Genomic DNA, 22,641 nt, shown 5'->3' on the forward strand with positions numbered 1-22,641 from the left:
CTAGTAAGGTTACTTTTCGATATTTAGGATCGATTCTGCAAAGTGATGGCGAGATTTATGAGGATGTTGGTCATAGGATTGCGTGATATGGACGAAATGGCGAAAAGCAACAGGCATCTTGCGTGATAAAAAGTTCTGAAAAAGCTCTAAGGCAAGTTATATAGGACTGTGATCAGACCTGCGATGTTGTATGATGCAAAATATAGGGTTATTAAAAGGCAACACATTCATAAGATGAGTGTAGCAGAGATGTGTATGTTGCGGTGGAGTTCTGGTCATACTAGACAAGAGTGAATTAAAAGTGACGATATACACGATAAACTTGGAGTGGCGACGGTCAAAGAGAAGCTTATTCTACAACGAATAGGATGGACATCTCTAACAGAGATCTCTAGAGGCACCAGTTCGCACTGGTATCATAAAGCCATTCCATAAACACAAACAAAGGCAGAGGTCAACCAAATTAACATGGGAGGAGGCAGTAAAAAGAGACTTTAGGAATGGAATGTGCCCAAAGTGCTGGCTTCAGACAGAAATGCGTGGAAACTATCCATCCACGTACCAGAACAATGACCTAAGGAGTTTGGTTAAAATTTGTTTAGGATAGCATTTAGGAGTCCGTTTAGCAACCCAGGATCAAGGATCCAAAGCTCAGGACTTTCGCCCTAGGATCTGTTAGTATAGGTAGTATATGGAGAAGTGTTAGTATAGTTAGTGTATGGATCATATTTTGTTGCTACTCCCTCCATCCAAGCTATATAGATGGAGAAGTCAAGTTTAAGAAAAACATATGGATTTCATAAAAACATATGGATTTCATAAACATATGGATTTTTTTTGTATTATTCTTTTGAATTTGAATTGTGAATAGATCTTGTTTCAAGCTTGATTTTAAGCTTCTGAGCATAAATCGCTTTAAAGATTCTTAAAATGGTGTCATCAATTGGGATTGAGAAATAATGATTAGTCTCAGATAAAAAAAAATTAATATTTATGTAGCAGGTGCTGATGCAAATGAATAAAATATTCTACATGGTTGAAACTTTGGCCCAACTAAACATCAAACATATATTCAATATTCAGAGTAACAACATGAAAATAAAGAGATCAAACCTCCAAACATAATTTCAATTCATCAAGCTTTCGGCATAGGATTTATGTCTGTAATATCCAACTGAAATAAGATAAAATTTATCCCTCTTTACCCGCGAGCTAATGTCACTAACCAGAGACTCTACAAAAACGATTTTTCATAACAACATGAAAATAAAAGAGACCGAACCTCCAAACATAATTTCAATTCATCAAGCTTTCGGCATAGGATTTATGTCTGTAATATCTAACTGAAATAAGATAAAATTTATCCCTCTTTATCCGCAAGCAAATGTCACTAACCAGAGACTCTACAAAAACGATTGTTCAGTTTTAACATATGAAAAATGTCAGATTGACAAAAAAAAGAGTAGGAATTTCTTATAACATAAATTTTATTATTTCACCCTCAAGCTTTGACAACCCCTCCTTAATATCTGGAATATCTGGTGCATGAACAAGAGTCCAACACAACTTCAATATGCTTTGTTCTTAGTCTAATATGGAATATTATTTCCAGCCTTTTCGATCTCTCTTACGATCTTGTAGATGCATAAAAGATTAGAATACAACGAATTACTTGAAGGAGAATTAACATGAACCACCATTGTTGAAGGTTTCAAAGAAGTAAATTATGAAGAATTGTCAGTGGGATTAAGGTGGTTAAATCCTAACCACAAACCATACCAAACCAAAAATCAATAACATATATGCCTACCTTATCTTGTTAACCAATATAGGTAAGGATCAGTTCTACCAAGACTCTCAACATAAGTTAAGGTCAGTTCTATCGTATATCCCAAACTAGGTAAATATCAGTTCTACCATAACTCTCAACATAAGTCAAGATCGGTTCTAACAAAGTTCTTACCTAGGTTCGAATTGGTTATCCAATAGATCTTCAATGGAACCCGGACCAAAACACCTATTGGTTTCTTTTCGATTGCAAAACAAGTTTCGTATATGTACTTCCTTTCCATATGTAATAAACATAGTTTCCTAGGATGAACATATACCCAATATACAATCAAGTAACGAGTTACATAGATTATTTCAATATCGCACTTACAAAGTTCAAAAGATAAACGTTATGCTTCGTAATCAAATATTCTTCCTTAACACTTTGATCATAATAAAATGGCCAATTCTAATACTAGAGTATTAAATATAACCTCGCATGTTATATTTTCAATCTTAAACGACTTGAAAGAAACAATAGGAATGAAAACAAGTCAAGCCAGTATCATTAACCTCAAGTGGATTGATGATATCTTCATTATAGTCGATAGGTCTTCATGAGTAATATTTGTATGTCTCAACATTCCTATAATTTGTATTCTAATGTAAACAAAGTTGATTCTAGTACATTTAATCAATTGAGTTTCCCCTTAAATTTTGATACTAAAATATGACTCTAATTGAGCTTTGATACTAAAATATGACAAGCAAACTTGACATACCAATGCTTAGTGGGTCAACCGAGAAATGCTCTAACACAATTATTTGACAATAACAGGTTTCGGAGAAAAAGATCGTCAAAATCCTCATGGATCATGACCTCTCCTAAAGAGGCTTCTAAAGGAAAGGAAACACAAGATATGAAAATAACCTATTTTCATAGATGAACAAACTCGGAGTATCCCCTTGGTATGTAAGTGGCGAGTCTCAATCTCACCCCCATCACTACATAGTCGTATTGATGGGTGCATCCTATGTACTGAATTGACAGTTGTGAGGATTGCACAAATATCAGAACTGTCAATTATCCAGATAACGAGGTTTCTCAAGTTAATGGCTTATGAGTTGTTTTAATATACTATTTGCTATAATAGAACTTATTTCAAATTTAATTCCTATATAAAATAAAAAGACTAAGACAGTTCTCTTTTTTTTTAGTCTTGCTCCATTCAGTTGAACCATCTCTTCCAATTAATTAGGTTTTAAGACCTATTAATTAAACAAAGTGATTGCCAATCCTATGATGTTGTATTTTCTGTCTTTATTACACCATGAAATTAAGTCAAATACCTCTTGTCTTAGTGGAACCATATTACAAATAATTAGTCTAAAATATAATGACTCGATATGGGGTGTCTAACCATAGTATGCTCTTTAAAGAAGTTCTCCCTGCTTATCTGGCTCCTAAGAAAGAGACGAGAACATGACTCGTGGGAATTTTATATGCAATCTAATATGTAAGTTATGCTCTTATATTTTCATCTAACCAGAATTTTTTGTATTTAATATTAAAAACTTAAGGAATTACATATGCCTCTTTATAACATTTGGTGATGTTATAACAGTTCTTGATAATAAGTTTTCTTTTGATAATGGATCTAGTATTGTAAGGCCTTGTGATATCCACTAGATTTATTTCCACGAATCGGTTCACGGATATCGTTAGGAAACACACTCCTAATCTCATTGTTTCCTTTACAAGGAAGTAATTATTTCCCAATCTACTTATAATTGTTGGTTACGAAAAGTATATAGTTGATAGCGTCCCTTCAACTATTCTCATACCTATAGGGATGAATAACTCCAAAAGATCTCGTGAAACAATTGTTCTTGATGAAGAGGATTTTGTCAAGGAAGAAGAAGTTCAATGATCTGCAAGAAGAAGGGTGGATATGAGTATGAAAGAACTAAGCTCCTGGTATGCTGAACTGTAAAAGATCTTGTTAATACCTATAATTTGTAATGTTCAAATCGCAAATCTTCAGTTACAACTGGCCAATACAATTGATGTTCAAGAAAAAAATAATTGAACAACAGAGAGTCATGATTCGAAATTAAAAGAAGTTTATCTCAGAAAGCAGGACGAACAAGGCGTTTGTTTGAATTGTCAATTGCAAGGTGATTGTTTTGAATCACGAACACAACCACCCCATTGACAAGAGAATCAAGGATATTGAAGGAACCTTTCATGATGGAATCCTTGAAAGGTATGAAGAGATCCCTGAGAACCGATTTTCATTCCTTTTAGTTTAGTTAACTCCTTGTAAGAATTTTATTCTTATTGTTTTAAGGAGGAATACTAGATTTTGAAGTAGTATTAATTTTACACTATCTATTTCAAATACTATCATCTTGCAATGATTAAAGTTTATTTAGTTAATTTTTATTTTATTCTTGGCGATGACTTGCAATACCTAAATCTTTATTGATTATATATATATTTTGTGAGATTTATTATTCGTTATCATATTTCTGGTGATTAGAATAGATATCTTATATGTTCTCATAAGTTAAGATAATAACTCTTTGTGTTCAACACTTAAACAAGAGTAAACTATTTTGAGAATTGCAATATTGATTTTATCACGATTACACTTTGTGAATATATAGCATGGACCCGTAAGATGTTCTCTAGTTGCTGCCTTTCCTCCCCGGAATCATAACTGGCAGGGAATAAGATTGAGAACTTTAATCTTTACATTCGTACATGGGTGGAGAAGATATAGTTCTTATATTGAATCACATCACTAAAAGCGGTATCTTTGTTCGTAAATGGTCTTGAAAATAATTTTGTCGAAGATTATTTTTCTTACATAATTAATGTTTCTTGGTGCCTATAACATTAGGATCATTTTTTTAAACTTCTTTGTTCATAACTAGCGAGAAGAGGAAAAATATTTGGGATACAAATCTACTTTGTTCGTAACTGGCGAGTAAATTTGTTAATATTCAAGAAAATCCTTCTCTTGTGGTTAGAGAAAGGTCGCTCATGTTGTCTTTAGGGTATGATATCAAATGGGGTATAGTTCAGTTTGAACTTGTGCTTAATCGATATATCTTTGTGGGGAATACGACTGTGGAACTGTAGGAGATGAACACCCTAAGTTTACTTGGTGAAATCATCTAAATTAAAAGCCGGTATGTTGTCTTTAGTCTAGATAACTCTTTTGTCTAATACAGTATGATCCTTAGTTTTCGCCTTTGTCAATTTTGTTGACAAAAAGAGGGCGAACTATTAAGTAGTATTCTACTATATATGGCTTTTCGGAGCATTATATAAGGGGAGTAGCTATAAGTTTTACGTATTATGTAAAAAAATAAAATAGAGACTAAGGGAAAAAACGTATTATCATAATTTTTTATTTATCACTAATTATAAATAAAAGCATTCATCTATTTAAGCTCTATAACTAAATCAACCAACCTAACTAAATCATTAACTGTAATAATTAAGGACACTTTAGTCGTTATTAGAAAATACTACATGATAGGGATTTAAATTTTGCAATGCATGACCTAATTTTGTCTTACATGATTTGTAAGTCCCTATATTAGGCTTCAAAAAGAAAGAGATGTGAGGATTCTTAAATAGTTCTCGGTGGGATGCGTGATTAGACAATGACGAAACTGCGTAGACCCGTGAAATTGGTGGGGCTCATCCAAAGGAAAAATTGTGGATCATTTTTGATTTTATGTATATATGGAGTTTTGGTGTCGTGCATTTGGGCGGTTCACCTGGAATTTTTGTATATTTTACCGAACCTGTTAGGCATGAGATAAGAAGCATAATTGAATTATCGGAAAAAAAGATGACACCCTTCCCCACTGTAGATTAGCATGGGGTGCTTTTGTGTGTAGTCATGGATGGGCCTCACATAGCTTTTTCTCTCTATTTTTTCCCACCTAGTGTTTTGATCATCTTTATGAACCATAATATTGAGCATACCAAAAACTTTATAGGCATACAAAGTCATTTTCCTAACCATGATGTATTGATAAGGGGTGTCTAATGGGTATGAATGACTTATATACCCTTAAACACTTCGAAAATATTGATTTATAGGCTTTAGGTTCGGCTGACTCGTGTTGATGAGTTATCAGCCGAACTTCCCGCTGTAGACTGAATTCTTTCGATCTTGTTTTGATCATAACTTCTTCGTCCAATGTCGGAATGATCTCATTCTTTTTGCGTTATCTTTGTATTTTCATTCTCTTGAAGATGAAGATAAAATCTACTTGATTTTAATGGGTTAAAATCTACGATTTTCATTATATAAGCTGAACCATTAACATTTTTTATTCCTGAACTCTCAAGAATAGGTTCGGCTGACATCTATGAGCCGAACCAACCCATTGATGAACAGTTCGGCTTATATCTATGAGCCGAACCTCACATAATTTTTCTTCCAGATCACACAGGACTAGGTTCGGCTCATTATGGTATTTTTAAACAAGCCGAACTAGTTGGTTCGGCTCATAACAATAACACTTTCAGCTTGCCGAACTGTTCATTAGTTGTCAATATCCAGGTTTCAGATCAAGGTTCGGCGCATAATGTTGTTGTTTTTTAAGCCGAACGGTTCTTCAAATTTTCAGCCTGAAAGTGTATATGAACAGTTCGGCTGATACAATTTTCATTATATAAGCCGAACCATTAACATTTTTTATTCCAGAACTCTCAGGAATAGGTTCGGCTTTCTAGGAAAATTTTATACAAGTCGAACTGTTCATAGAGGGATCGGTTCGGCTCATAAATGTAAGTCGAACCTTTTCATCCTCCATTGAATCATTCTCGTAATCTAGGAAATCAACCATTTGGGAATCATTGTTGTACTTGATGTGTATTTTCCTAGGTTTTTTAGATGATATATGACACTCCTCATCCTCCATTGAATCAAGAATTAGAATTTTCTCACTTTCTCCTTCTCTTTCTCTCCTTCTTAACCAAACCAAAACTTTGATTTTTTTTTTCCCCAAATATTTCATCTAAACAACTCTTATAATTCTGAAAATTATTTTAATCACTAAAAAAAATATTTAATCACTAATCAAGATTAGTAACACTAATACGTAAAGGGCAGATTTGTCATTAAAAATTTTTTGGGTTAAGGGGTTATCTGATTTTGCTATTTCATAACCTTTTTTGTCTTCATTCAATATACCTTGAAAGATTTTGGTATGCCCAAAATTATAGTTCATCTTTATGGCCTTTGATTTTGTCCCGACCTAAACATTTTTCATTTTTGCCGAAATAGTCACGAGGCATGAAAGTGCACTCATAAACCCACTCGTTGCAAGTGGTAGCAGCAGCAATTGGTTATTAGACAAGCAAGTGACTCTCGCCGTTAAGAGACTCCAGGGTGTTAACTAGGAACATAAGAGGTCTTCAAAAGAGTGAATCGCACAAGTGTCTAACTGGATTGTGCAGTGTGTGTGCTCTGTTGTAGAGTTAGGTTGTGCGTTTATTGCTGATTTTGACTGTTGCAGAATTAGGAAACATACAGAAAAGGGGCACAAGATAAGAACAACATACAATAGAGTATTTTGGCTGTAGTCCAACTATTGGACAGACTGTATCGAACATCATATCCATTATCACTTGCCAGTTGCCACCTTCCATTATGTTTACTTATACTAGCTCTAGCATAATGCGAATGCTTATTATAAGACCTCTTCGATATTTTATAATGATTTCGTCAATAACTATGAAAAGAGAATGAAAATGCTTTGACAAGTTGAATGTTATCCATATGGGAAAGTAAAAAATGGTTTAATTTCACAAAAGACCCTGTTTGATTTTTTAAATTGTAGTATAACCCTTGACTGTTGTTGCAGTTGCTTTCCCTTGACTAACATAATTAAGAATGAGTGGATAACAGCCGTTAAGAGTCTGTCCAATAAAAACATGGTATCGTCGAGTTTCAAACTCAGAACATAGGTATTATTACCTAATAACTCTATCACTCCATCATAATGAAATTGGCTAGTTCTGTGATAACAAATACATAAATACAGTGTTATCCTTTCGTGTTGAGGTACCATGCATTTTATATACGTAGACACTAAAATTAAATTGTAATATATTATATCATCTTTTTTCTGTATGATTTACTAATTTTTTTTGCGCATTTATTAGAAAAAAAATTGATACAATTCTTACATGGTTTATTATTCTGAATCACAAAAGAAAAACAAAACAATAACATATGATTGTTAAAATACAAACCCAATCCAAGACGATTAGAGCTAGTAAAAACTAGTGAAAAAAGGGCCCTAACATAGTAGTTATGATGCGGTTATGCACATATAAAGTCTTTAAGTAACAATATTTAACATAATTATTAAATTTAAAGAACTTTATATCTATAGGAGAAGTTACCAAATCATCTAGGACAGGTGAGGCATCATCGACTCGAGTTGGACAAAGCAAGTCAGATATAAGTACCTCCAGTTGGTTATGAAACTGCTCCGTGGGCATATTATTGTCCAAGGCTTGTGCACACTTTAGAGCATGGTTATTTTCCTAATACTGGCAATATAAATACGCTGGAGAAGATTTATAATAGCCGGAGTCTATCAGTTTGATAGATGGTCTCGACTTATAGAGAGTCCGACATTACTTAGAAAGTGAATGTCTAATGCAGTCCTATTCTGGAAAAGTTTTGTGATCTTCCTTTGATGGATAAAATAGAATTGTTGCAATATGTTTTTGTGTTCGTTATGCTGCTTATATTGTGAGTTAGTTCATGGCAGATCTTCACTGCAATATGTAATGATGATGCACTAAAAGATAAAAAGGAAAGAAGAAAAACTTCGGTTGCTAAATACCTAAAGAGTTACGTGTTCTTACTTGTTGTTGTAAGTATGTAAGACCGGGTATTGTGGGTGAAACGAGTTCGATGAACCATAATGTTAACGTTCATAACTCATAACCCATAAAAATTGTACAACTTGTTTGGTGTTACTCAAGAAGCTGTTTTTTGACTTCTGAAAACAGAAAAGTCAGAAATTAGTTTGAGTACACACTACACAATTTTCGAATGACTTACAAAAGTTAGTTTTTTTGTGAGGGAATAACATTTTGCTTCTGATGACTGCTTCTGGTATCCAAACAGGCAAAACAGATTATGGGCGCTCAGAGATGATAACATACGAGTTAGGAAAATAAAGGGTCTAATTATAAATTCTAAGAAACCCAAAGAATGTTATACCAAAAACAAATATCAGTTGGAAATCATTTCGCGTTGGCTTCTTCACATGGGCATTACTTGGATTGGATATTAGTGGAACGAAGAAACAACAAAAACAAGACGAAGAAACCAAAAGAAATAGAAAAGTCAGTCAGTTTGATTTTTCTTGAAATTCTTTCTTTCAAAACCCTAAATAAAAAGAAGAAAAATTCGAAAAAAAGAAAAAAAAAGTAACAAATAAATAAAGAGAAATTCATAAAGTGTTTTTTCTGATCACGGCTGCTTATTTTTGAATCTGATGGGCGATGAGAAATCGCCTATAGCAATGGCAAATAGAGATCGTGAACTTCTCATACCAGTTGCAGATGATAATTCTATTCACCACGATGAATCATCTTCCAAGCCTTCTTCTTCATCTGCTTCTTCTTCTCATCACTCTGGTCGCGAGGTCAGTTTTTTTCCCTTTTCTTACTTTTTCATGGTGGATCGATGCTGTAATTGTATGAGAAATCGTTTTTAGGTTTTATTGATTTTTGCTGGGAATTCTAGTTGCAGATTTGTTTGGTTTTCGTCAATTTTGTTCAATTTTGCTGGGAATTATAAATTTAGGTTTGTGTGAGTTTATTTTAAAACCTAAATTAGTGTTACTGGGGAAATAGGTTTTCATCAGGAACTCAATTTTTTTTTGTAATAGATTTTGTTTTCTTGTTAGATTCTTTCAGGGCATCATAACTTAATTTCACTACGGTTTGAAGTTGAAACCTAATTTTATTACTGAGAGGCTTATGTAGAAACCTAATTTTCATTGATTTTCATTGATTTGCTTGCTTGACCTATGAATCATTCTTTTATCGAAATGTTCGGAAAGGATAGGAAGTATGGTTCTGGTGTATGTTTAGATGCAGTTGAGTTACTAACATTGGTTAATACTGAATGCACAACAGCTGATTATAAAAAATATTGAATGCACAATTTTTTTTGATATCTAGGAAGCTTTGTTGTACACGCAGTTGTTCTTTTTAGGTGTTCTGAGTATATTGCTTCTTTCATTTAGATTTTCCTGTCTTATTTAAACTCCATAATTGTTTTTGTGTAGGCTTTCTACAAAGTTGTGCGAAGCTGGGCATCAAAAAAATTCATGACTGGATGGTGAGTGCATCAATATTTCTCTTGATTAATGCAGGATTCTCAGCCCGGTTTTTTATTCCTTCCCAGTTATTTTGTGTACTACGTTAACATTCCATTATCTAGTTCTTCTGTAATCCAGTAAAAAAAAGACGAAGAAAGACTGAGTTTTCTTGATGCATCAACTATAAATCATTAAACGGTTGTTACAAATGGACGTTCCATTAACCCTTGAAGTTATAGTATCCCATGTCACTTACCACTTTAATCTCCTATTATCTTCGCCTAGTACTTACAGTATGAATGTTAGTCTTTCTTACAGAGTTAGGCTGTTTATAGTTGCATGTTATCCTTTGAACTTTTGATAAAGCGTAGGCATATTAACTACCTGGATATACTAGTTGATAGATGCTGCAAGTGAAAAAAAAGATTGTGATTTGTATCATATATTTAATCTAACTTGACATTTATAGTTCTTTCTCCAAAAAAAAGTCTTTTTAACTTGAAAAGTGGAAATGCTAGAAAAGCAGGTTTATACTGTGATATATGAGCGTGTTTCCCAGGATGCTGACCTTTAATTTGTTGGCAGAAGAAGTATTAATTTAGCTTGTAATGTCTTTATGTTGGTTCTTCTTCTGATTAGTTTTCGTTTGCAGTGTCATCTTATTGCCAATAGCAATCACATTTTATATCACATGGTGGTTTATTCATTTCGTGGATGGCTTTTTCTCTCCAATCTATGCTCATCTGGGAATCAACATCTTCGGTATGCTATTTTTTGTAACAACTATCTACTTTTCCTTGTTTGTGGTTTGGACATGGATGATGGATCAACATATCTAGGTCAAGCCTTCCATGAAAAATACTTCTTCCACTTTCCAGTCCTTTCGAATGATCTACTAGTCATTCTACATACAAGTTGCTCATAGTTGATTTTAGCCCTGTAGTAATATTTTATATACAGACAAGTCTAGTTTGTGGATGGTTTTGATAATTTTGACTTGCTTTGTCTAGGTCTTGGATTCATGACCTCCATAATGTTTATCTTCTTGGTTGGTGTGTTCATGTCATCGTGGCTGGGGGCATCAATTCTGAGCCTTGGGGAATGGTTTATCAAAAGGATGCCATTTGTTCGCCATATTTACAATGCGTCCAAGCAAATTAGTTCTGCCATATCTCCAGGTATGTTTGCTGCTGTTATCTTTTTCTTAAGGTTTTGTTCGGCTTGACATTGTCTCATTAAACATTCCCGGATGGCATCACCTGTTTCCGTTATTTTCACAGACCAGAACACCCAAGCCTTTAAGGAAGTAGCCATCATAAGGCATCCACGTATCGGTGAATATGCATTTGGGTTTATCACCTCATCTCTTGTTCTTCAGGTCTGATCTATTTTTCTCTAATTGTTTGCAAGTTTGACAGTGTGAACCTGTACTTTTCTATTTCTTTATCAGTTTGTATTGAACTTCCCCTTTGCTCCTGTCTTTCCTTTAGCCGAGTTGTACTTAGTTTTAGTAAAACTACTGCTACTTAATAGAGTGAATATACTGCCCAACTAGATTGGATTTAGTTGATAATATATGGATTGGGCCCTGTTTTTGTAGTGGCCCTATCTGGTAGTGCAATGCAACAGGATCTATGCATCAAACTATAGTAATTTGGAGTACATTACTTGGTTATAAATGTGATTTCAACTGCTAATTCTGTAGAAATCTAATTGTAGTATTGTCTGTTTTATCTACTACGTTCTTTTACTGAACGCATCAAATCGTACTCGTGTGAACAGAATTATTCTGGAGAAGAGGAGCTATTCTGTGTGTATGTTCCCACGAACCATCTATACCTTGGGGATATATTCTTAGTCAATTGCAAAGATGTCATCAGACCAAATTTATCGGTCCGTGAAGGAATTGGTAAGTATTATTGTTTCTTTTAAGTTTGATTAGATAAGTACGGCTTCAAGATGTGCATAGGAATAAAAGGATTTTTCTTTTGGCAACCAACTTTACCTTGAATCTGTGCTAGGTAAAACATTTCTGGGGTAGGCTAGAAATGAAACCCATGTCGAAGTTACCAAATCGAAAATGCTTTTGTTGGAAGTAAATTAGCTTCTCTTTTATGTTCCACTTCCTTAACCCCTGACTTCATTGATGTAATGTCTCCTCCTTTTATCATTTGTTGGAAAATGTCACTTGTTTTATACATGGCGGAATTTGACGATTAGTAATTCTATAAGCTTAACTTGGTGGTTGAGTTCCTTCCCTGATTCATCCCATGGCCATCCTATGTACATGTGCAAGTTGAAGTTGAATAGACCATTGACATTCTAAAGACATTCTAAAAGGGTTCGAGGAGGGGATTAATCCATGAGGCTGGATAGCGAATTAGATATGAATTTTTTGTTGAAAGGAACTCTGATTTTTAAGTATCGTAAAATAATGTTTTTTTGTCTTTTCTTATAATTGAGAAGTGCAAATATCATATGGTGTGGTTTCATTAAAGCATAGAAAATATATCGCCATTACACGTCATCAGTAATTCAGTTTTTGACACGTCTTTTATGTGGAATTATTCCAGAGATTGTTGTATCTGGGGGAATGTCCATGCCGCAGATTCTTTCTGACACTGGAGACCCAGTCAATTCCAGACAGAAGTAGACCTGGCAGGAATTAAGATTGAGAAGAATCAGATATATTGTGTATTCCATTATTTCTTCTTGTGACACTGAGTTAGCAGTGAAGTTCTCCACGGTCTTATTGTTTTAGTTCTCAGGTAGTCAGAATATTAATGTTTGGTTACTGGTTCGATTTCGAATCACCAGATTATGATAGTGGCATGCAATGTAACATTTCTTCTCAATAGGTTTTCAACCATGCTATTTACAGTGTAGTGCATGCTCCCCTAATTAGATATATACTAGGTATCTCCCCTGCCGCTTTGTTTGGTTGGCTGGATTTTAGGATTTTTAGGATTAGCAAGGAAGCTAAGAAGTTTAGTGCCACGCAAGTTCCTACCCCTTAGAAAGTGGGCTCCAAAGTGCTATACACAGTAACACAAATACGTATTCAGGCTATAATTTCATACATCAGAGTTGCATTTTCATACCTACAGTGCATGATCATAATTTGATGAAATATAAAGAAACCGAGTAGAGTGGAATTGAAACCATCGCCAACGATTGTGTTACCATCGCCACCGATTGTACTATGGGTACATGATGAAATATGTGTTGCTCTGTGAGCATGCCAATTCTAGATTGTTGGGTTTATAGTCTGATGTTTTATATTAGAGGGAAGCATATCACAGCCAAATATGAAAATCATTAACGAAATTAAGAAACGCGAGAACTACAAGTAGAATTGTTCTACATCTACAGCGTGTTTGTTTCAAGGAATTGAATTCCATTCCTTGGAATCCAGTTCCTAGAGAATTCGATAGGAATTGAATTCCCTATCGAATTAAAAAATTTAATTTTTAGGAATCCAATTCCCTACTAAATAATAGATTTTCATTGCATTGGTCCAATAGTGCAATGGAATTGAATTTCGGGGTTAAAAATTGAACATGAATTCTCAGGATTTGAATTGCATTCCTTGGAGTCTACCCCATAATTGGATTCTTAGCTTTCCAATTCTCCCAACCCAACGAGGTGTAATTGATTTTCTATGTTCTTATTGAATATGCCTCGAAACATTCTGCTATGCCTCAAAACAGGTTTCTTCGGTAACATATAAGCAAGAGTTAACAGGCCAGGTGAAGCCATATCTACCTTATCAGATTGAGGCCAACCCTGAAATTTACTCTCTCATTTCATAAGTCTTCAGCCTCACTTAAATATCCTTTTCTAGCACAACCTGCAAATCATATGTTTTCCCTATGGCATTTCTCCCGGGCAAGGTCAGTTGATATGGGTATCTGCAAGTTCAAACGGCCACGATGACTTTTCAAGAACCCTTTTCAATGTCTGGTTATAAAGAACATAAATAAATTTCTTGTTTTGATTTATAAGAATAAAAATAATTCCAGTTAATTAATGGACACTTAAAAGTGAAAATTAGCTACCACGGAAGAATGTCCTCTGCAGGGCCCTTATGCAGGTGTGACTGGTACAATAAATGAAATAGGACTTCAAAAGGACAATCGCATTCTCGACAATAAGCACAAAGGCATTAAAATCTTTAGGAAACGGAAAAAAGATTTTTTCCCAATATTGTAGGCTTCTCGATTCAAATCCAAGGGTCCAGATCGTCTGTGCCACTGCTTGTGTGTGCCCTATGTGCCACACCAATAGAATGACGCCACATCATTTCTCTCATTAACCATGACTAACTAACTAACTAGATTTTCTATATATAACAGCAGTCATTTAGGAAAGATAATCAATTATGGACTAAAAAAGAGATTACCAGTATATAGAAAATCTAGTTAGTTAGTTAGTCATGTTTAATGAGAGGAATGATGTGGCGTCATTCTATTGGTGTGGCACATAGGGCACACACAAGCAGTGGCACAGACGATCTCGACCCCAAATCCAAACACTCTAATTCCTTAATCATGGAATGCGAGCCAACTAACTGTTAACAATGAACTAGCACTTCTCCGAAATCTTTCAATGAAACAAGGCTGTTCATATGAGGAATTGCTTCCCTAATCCCTTGTGGACTCTCAGCATACCATTGTTTCTTTAAAGTTGTATCTTTATTTACGGTCATAACAAGAGAGAACGTTATGCTGCCAAAGTAGAATTTCATTCTTTGTTTGGGATAAGAGATGACATTTTGTGTTTAATTTTGAATCCCATTTTCTGCTGAACTTGTTGATCCAAATAAAAGGTATGCTCTTTTTCTTTTATACAAGTACTACGCCCACAGTTATTCAAAATTTTCTTCTCGAATACCCTACCCATATCATATATCCATCATACATTCACCTTTCTCTATGTAAGGAAGACACAAATACAGATTATCTCCAAGCGACCCAAGCTTAATATACCTGTATGTATATATCGGAAGGAAGGGAGAGACCCAAATGTTTCATCTGTTAAATCAAAGGCTATAATATCAATGTTGGATTTCTTGTTTAACCTCTTAGGTTTTTTGAAATTCAACCAATGAAGAGCCCCATTAACATAAACGCCCGGTTCCATGAATGTGTAGGTAAATTTTGGTATGTTTCTCCAGCGGCTGCCATTACCAAGAGTGCAAACCTGGAAGAGTGGCTTGCGAGTTTCAAAGTAAGTGATCCTAACAACTATATATTTATTGTTGGAGTGGCAATAACTGAATCCAGCTAACTGATAATGTAAGCTCGTCATGGGAACACGAACGCGTTCACCAGTGATGGGATTGCAAATGCACATAGCATTATCCGCAGTGGTTATGTAGCATATCAAACCATTGCAAGAACCAACCAAGCTAAAACCCGACACATCATCTATACTGCCAATCTTTGTAACTATCTTGCGATGTTCTTGGGTAAAATTTAGATTTATTGTTCTGTATATTAGAATTTGATATCACAACAATATCTAGGTCTACGTATGAAAAGCATACCTGTGATTGATTTCCCCAAAAGACTTGGCCAGATCTTGCAAACTCTTTTGCATTGCGAGGCGGATTTGATAGGTAATCGGGTGAGTATCTCTAACACCATATCTGAATTCAACTTATCCATCTTTCCCTTTTCCAACAAAAATTGAGTTCTTATCAAAAACCTTGTATATTCCCCGACAATCTGTTTACTCGGAAAGACAAAAAGAGACTGAAAATAAAAACCTGTACTGCCGCGGCTTCTTTTCCCTTGGCCAAAAAAATATATACGTTGCGTTTCCCTTATTATACTGTATGTATATAAGAATAAAAAGGGGTTTCTACCTAATGTTAGAGCCTAGAGCCTAAATAGAGACAAACTAGGAAACTACCCCCATCTAACACCGACTGCAGTTTGGAAAACTCTAAAGCTGGGACAACTAATATAGGCCAGATTTGGGACAATTAATCCAGACCTCAGGCCTTCCTCAGCGGAAGGTTGGTTTGGCCGTAGTTATTGGATAAGTTGGAAGAAATAACTTAATTGGAGAGTGTCTAACTCATTAAGAACTAAAATCATGTCTTAATGCTAATGCTCAATGCCGGTAGACTTTAATCACGGGATTAATAAAATACTTGCGGATCTGTATGGTTTTATTAGGAGGAGCCTAAAAAAGGGGTGTTCAGTTTCACTCATTGTTTTTTAAATTATGCAATACAAAGAAGTTCCTAAACTTATCCTGTGCGGAAACATGTACATACCAATTGTCCTTTGTTTATGCATTTCCAATTTCATCTGAATTTGACATTTTCCGCTTCTCTTTTTTATCACTTGCAATCTTTTCATTTCTTGGCGCAATAACTCTATTCATCCCACAGTCAATCCCACTGCTGAGGTGGCCATGACTTTTTTGTTTTTGTGGTTTTCTTCTCTCAGGTGACGTGGGTTTTTAATCCTCTTTTTATTCTTCTCCGAACGAAAGAAAATCCTTTTTTTCTCTTCTTTTATTTCTTCGTTTCGGCTCAGGGAAAGAGATCTTCAATGTATCATCCCAAAAAAATATATCGGATCCAGGGAACAAAGGTGTTTAATTCTTTAGAAAGCTCGATGCTGCAGCATATTAAGTTCAAGATTTTAACTAAGATAGGACGGCTTCTCCTCAATTCGGGTAATTATGTCTTTGTTGATTTCGATTTACTAGTTTATAATAGAAGATTATATTCAGATGTGCACTGAATGAGATGGAGGAATTGGAAAGATACTCTCGATAATCGTTTAGGCCAAGGATAAAGATTCCCGTGGATGTTGCTGGGGAATGTGTTATGTCCATGATGAAAGCCGTCCTCCTGATAACTTAAAGACAACGAACAAATATACTTCTGAGTGAATAAATCTCAATGCCATGATGGTTGATTACAGTCCACGGTGATTGTGAGAGATACATGAACTACAGAATCACTATTAAATTTTGGAGACTAGGATATATATGTTGCCCGAGAGTAATGCAGTGCTTCAGAACACCTGCCATCATACAAATGCACATGTTTAATTACACATTTGGTGTAATACTCATGGAATTGTTAACTAGTGGATCGTCAAGGAATTTTGATTGTCAAGGTTCATGTAACTTTGTTTCGTTTTACTTGTATAGCATTGTTTATAGAAATTTCAGAATGTTTTCTTGTGTGAAAATTTTGAACTTTATCAGATTTTTGGTATAACAACCATAAAACAGGATCAGCAGTAAGTTAAGGTTCAATCTATTGTACGTACAACAATTTAAAAACTTGTGAATTATTGCATTTACTGTAATGTAAACATTTTTAATTATTGTTATCCACTACTTTCGGAAAATATATTGCATATCTAGAAAAAAAACTACACCAAGAACCGTAACCATTATTAGCACACTTCTGACATGATGGAGTGTTTTTTCCCTTCATCAGACAATATTTCTGTTTTGAAGACTCGGAATTAACATGATAATTGATATAGCGGTACAAGTGACTATTGTCGCTTATCTTTTATATACTCTAGACATCCCAACCATCTTTGCGACTATCGAAATCATATTTCGAATTAGTGATGCTCCCATGTATCCCAGCGTAGTCACTTCGTACATGCGGCTTCCAACAACTCATCCCCTTGTATAGCAGACTATCAGGTCTACCTTAGTTCTGCCTCCTTGTTTACCAGAGTTATGGACTTCCTAAAAATCAAATCAGCCTAGTTATAAAGTGCGTAAGTATTCATTACTCATTAGATAAATAAAGTATGTGTTTCTTATGGTTAATTGCATATATCATAAAGCAAAATTAACTGTTCAAGAGTTCTTCTCTGGTTTTTGGCAATGATATATCACTCCAAAACCTCGAAGAGAATAATTGGCCTGTAATAGATAAATATCATTAGTTAAATCATGAAATAGTAGTCTTACAGATTGAACCTAGTATGTCATTTCTTCATGATATAGTATTTCCTATCTAAAATTCCAATCTGTAAGAAAATGGTAAGGAGAGGCTTGACTTTGTGCTTAGTAGTTTCTTTGTATTCTTTCAAAAGGGGTTATTAGCAAAAATGATGATGTTATCGCAGTGGTTAAAGATGGAGTCATCACTGATATAGGCAAACACGAAAAGTAAATGGGCATCTACAATGGATTATATGGATCTCTAGTTGCACCTAATATGAGTGTTTCGTCATAAATTTACGTTTGTGTTGCTTAAGTACTCTAAGCAGTTCCTTTTGCTGTAATGTTAATTATGACCCACCACTTTAAGCATTCTACTTGTGCTTCATCAAAACAAGTAGAATATTTTCACTGCCACCAAAATGAGATTAAAAAAAAAGAGTGGAATACCTAGCACAGACCTTGTGAGTCTTAGCTTGCCTCATAAGCTTCTGTAACTCATCTAAACTTCAAACCTTAATTCAATGTTCTTAATCTGATTTGAAAATCAATGATGCGGATCTTATCAATCGAGGAAAAAAAATGACATATCTAAGTTTTGAAATTTTATGACTCAATGAAACCCTAACTTGAAACTCCAAAAAAAAAAAAGAAAAAAAAAATCAAGAGAAAGAGTGCAATGAAAACAAGGGACAACTTACTTAGCAGTAGATCTTCTTGACGTTTGTTTTCCTCTATTGATTCCTGTTCTTTGATGATAGGAAGATACTACCGGAGAATAAACGAGAACAAATATGGAAAAGGAGGACGATCATCAGCGGAAAGAAGGAAACCCACGTAGAAAATGAAGTTAAGCCAAGTCATTGCCACCTCAGCGGTGGGATTGACTGTGGGATGGAACGGTGGGCTGAATAGAATTATACTTCTTGGCGTCTTAAGGAGTTAGCAATTAGAACTCAGGACAAGTAAGTCAAGCCAATGCCTTTAAAGGAGATGAAGAGGGTTCGGAGGAAGTTGGGGATAAGCACGCTGGTAGTATGTGAGTAATCTGTTGTCAGAATTTGCATCGGATGAGTTATTATTTTGCCAAGACATTGTCAGATGATTATTAAATTCCATGAGTTATTTGCTTATGTAGAGGAATTATGGTTGGTGCATTTCTGTGTTCATACTTACTCCAGGATGGCAAAGGAAGAAAGATTGGCAAGCCAGTGATCTATGACTCTGCAGCTAAGGAAAATCACCGGCTAAAATGTTCAAGGGCACGAGCTCACTCGATTAGTGCTCAAGTTCCCTCAGAATATGTAACTTATTAAATTGAGTTGAATTGGATTAATATTTTTCTATTGCGTCTGTAATATACACGATGCTAGGAATAGCAACAAGAACTACATCGTATCAGATTTAAATTGAAATTTGTTCCAACTTCAGTGTAAATTGAGAACATGAAAGATTTTTACTTCAGTGTCTTCTTGGATACTTTAAGCCACGATCTGATGATTGGTAGTATGACCATCCAACGCACCAAGTATGTAATTTGTATGCTCTTGTACCACCTTCCATGCCCCAGTTACATGTCTTTCCTCCGTCAGTGTTGCACCCACAGCAAACCGAATCATGTAAACCCCTCCAACAACTGCATGAGTCATATATATCCTGCCAGACGCATTGACTGATTCAAGCAGTTTCCCGTTGATCTCATTTGACGCAGCTTCAATGTAATCGTTTTCGACTAGTGTTTGCTTGAAAATTGCAGTTGGTTTAAGGCGAAAACAAACCATGGCAAAAGTTCGAGGAACCACAATTTCAAACCTGTTATCCATACCGATGAGCCCTTGAAAATGCTTAGCCATTTTAACATGACTCCTAAGGAAAGTTCTCAAGTTGGCCATTCCGTAGCTACGAAGTACTAACCAAAGTTTCATCGATCGAAATCTTCTGCTTAGAGCTATTTGCCAATCCTTGTAATCGATAACTTGTTTTGATTCTGTTGCTTTGTTCTTTAGATACTCTGGATTCGTTGATAATGCCTTCACAAGGGCACTAGAGTCTTTAACCCATAAACAACAACAATCCAAAGTAGTGAAGAACCACTTGTGTGCATTTAGACTAAATGAGTCCGCCTCCTCCACACCTGCAATGAAGTGCCTGAACTCTGGGCATATACAAGCACTTCCAGCATATGCTGCATCCACGTGAACCCAAACACCGTACATTTTTGCAACCTCGCAAAGTGGACCAATTGGATCTACTGCTGTTGATGAAGTTGTACCGACAGTAGCACATAGAAATAATGGAATTAATCCGGTTTCAATATCAGCAAGAATCGTAGATTGAAGAGAATTGGGAGAGAGCCCGAAGTTTGTAGCCTTTGAGGTAGAGATTGCACGGAAGTTCTTTGGGTTTATACCGGCAATCTGAGCTGCTTTTTGCAGTGCACAATGAGTTTGATCAGAAGCATAAACAACCAGCTTATTAATATTTTCTCTACCAGTTTTATTCAACATTTTATCTCTTGCTGCACTTAGTGTGCATAAAATGGCTTCACAAGTGGTTCCTTGTAAAACCCCACCTCCTCCTGAACTTCCATCTGACGAGAAGAGAAATGATTTTGGAAGTGTAAGCATTTGGCCTAGCCAATTCATAACAATACTCTCTAACTCAGTTGCGGCCGGTGAAGACATCCAATTGAACCCCACAACATTAAATCCGGTACTGAGCATTTCACTAAGGAACCCAGCAACGGAACCACTAGAAGGAAAGTAAGCAAAGTAGTTTGGACTCTGCCAATGAGTAAGACCAGGGATAATATCATTTGTGACATCTTGAAGAATGGTTTCAATAGATTCAGGATCGTTCGGAGCTGATTCGGGCAATCGTTTGCGTAAGTAACCTAGTTCAACTTGGCTTCTAACCGGATAATTCTCAACATTTTTGTAGTAATCAGCAAGAAAATCTATGATCACGTGACCTTGCCTTCTGAACTCATCAGGATCAAGTGGATTCTGCAAACATATCGACATGCTTTCGGGGTTATCAGTTGGAAGACTACCCATTGTTACTACTTTTGCTAGAGAAAATTGGTGTTGAGAATAAAAGGAATGAAAGATTTATATAGAGATAATGAAGCATATGGAAAAAGCTCAAACCACGCGCTAAAGAGGTCAGGAGAAAAAGAGGTGTCAACTTTATTTTATCAACACAAGCCATAGTGCTAGACTAAAAGGTGCATTATTGGAGAAGAAATTCCTTAACAATGAGGCAGGAAATAATTAGGTACATTCCGTGAGACTTGAAACTACTGTTTGTATAAGATAGAGGCTGCTGTGCATGTAGCTAGCTTGGTTAATTAGAAATACTGCACATGGGAGTTCGAGTCCTGCCGTGGCCAAGTGGTGTATATCTCAATGGCATCACTAACTCAGTTGGAGACAATTCATAACGATACTCTCTAACTCAGTTGCAGCTGGTGAAGACATCCAATTGAAGCCCACAACATTAAATCCGGTACTAAGCAGTAAGCATTTCACCTAGGAACCCAGCAATGGAACCACTGGAAGGAAAGTAAGCAAAGTAATTTGGACTCTGCCATAATGGCAACTGCAAGATGAAACTTAGCTTATATAAAGACAACTCTCTTTATTGATGTTTAGAAAATCTCTCAAAACTAAACACAAGCTCTAATCTTGCTCATATGATCAACCACAACTTTGGTGATCATATATATATAGAACTATGAATTCCTTTTCCTAGTCCTATTACCTTATTACATGTCTTTCCTTTTCTTAGAACTAGATGACTTCTAATTCCCTTAGGATTACATCAATTTCCTAATCTTGTCATAACCAGCTTTTTAGTGACTTCTGTGTTGAAGTTTAACCAACATTCTCCCCGTTAAGCTTCAACCTTACCCGTGACATATCTTGTACTCCAATTAGTTGTCTCATTTCTTCAAACTTGATCCGAGCTAATGCCTTTGTCAATATATCTGCTTTCTGCCCAGTTCCTGGTATGTGTTCAACGTTGATGATCTCCTTCTCGATACATTCTCGTATGAAATGATACCTTTTGTGAATGTGTTTCGTCTTCCCATGAAACACTGGATTTTTAGTGAGTGCAATTGCAGACTTATTATCAATCATGATGAGAACTTTTTCAGGTTCTCTTCCTTTGATTTCACCCAACAGTTCTTGAAGACATATTGATCGTTTAGCTGCTTCTGTTGCGGCCATGAACTCAGCTTCGCATGATGACAGAGCTACTGTGTCTTGCTTCTGTGAGCACCATATAATAGGTGCTTCACCTAGATAAAATATATGACCAGTTGTACCTTTTCCATCATCTTGGTCAATATTATGACTGCTATCACTATACCCAACAATTCCTTTTGATCCTACTCGACCATACTTCAATCCATAGCTGATTGTTCCTCTTAGATATCTCAATATCTGCTTTATTACATCACCATGAGACTTGCGTGGACTCTGCATATAACGGCTTGCTACTCCCACAGAGAAAGCCAAGTCTGGTATTGTGTGTAACAAGTATCTAAGGCAT

The 22,641-nt window shown here is 35.5% G+C and overlaps 2 protein-coding genes across 2 annotated transcripts; one reads left to right on the forward strand and one right to left on the reverse strand.

Annotated features, from left to right (window-relative positions):
• Positions 1–9,046: 9,046 nt before the first annotated feature.
• Positions 9,047–13,023, forward strand: LOC113349081 (protein CONTINUOUS VASCULAR RING 1-like). Its single transcript, XM_026593000.1, has 7 exons — positions 9,047–9,468; positions 10,117–10,169; positions 10,802–10,911; positions 11,160–11,327; positions 11,430–11,527; positions 11,932–12,058; positions 12,723–13,023. The coding sequence occupies exons 1-7, from the start codon at positions 9,319–9,321 to the stop codon at positions 12,800–12,802; spliced, it is 786 nt and encodes a 261-aa protein (XP_026448785.1). The 5' UTR covers positions 9,047–9,318; the 3' UTR covers positions 12,803–13,023.
• Positions 13,024–19,381: 6,358 nt separating this feature from the next.
• On the reverse strand, positions 19,382–21,169 carry LOC113349082 (tyrosine/DOPA decarboxylase 1-like). Its single transcript, XM_026593001.1, has one exon. The coding sequence runs from the start codon at positions 21,138–21,140 to the stop codon at positions 19,566–19,568; it is 1,575 nt and encodes a 524-aa protein (XP_026448786.1). The 5' UTR covers positions 21,141–21,169; the 3' UTR covers positions 19,382–19,565.
• Between the last annotated feature and the right edge of the window lie 1,472 nt (positions 21,170–22,641).

Source organism: Papaver somniferum, chromosome 2, assembly GCF_003573695.1.
Source record: "Papaver somniferum cultivar HN1 chromosome 2, ASM357369v1, whole genome shotgun sequence".
NCBI lineage: Eukaryota > Viridiplantae > Streptophyta > Magnoliopsida > Ranunculales > Papaveraceae > Papaver > Papaver somniferum.

Bases quoted from the DNA above. Each gene is read 5' to 3' on its own strand.
- LOC113349081 (XM_026593000.1), top strand. From the start codon at position 9,319: ATGGGCGATGAGAAATCGCCTATAGCAATGGCAAATAGAGATCGTGAA. The intron at 10,170-10,801 runs GTGAGTGCATCA...TTTCGTTTGCAG, and splicing joins AAAAAATTCATGACTGGATG to TGTCATCTTATTGCCAATAG. The intron at 11,528-11,931 runs GTCTGATCTATT...TCGTGTGAACAG, and splicing joins CCTCATCTCTTGTTCTTCAG to AATTATTCTGGAGAAGAGGA.
- LOC113349082 (XM_026593001.1), bottom strand. From the start codon at position 21,140: ATGGGTAGTCTTCCAACTGATAACCCCGAAAGCATGTCGATATGTTTG.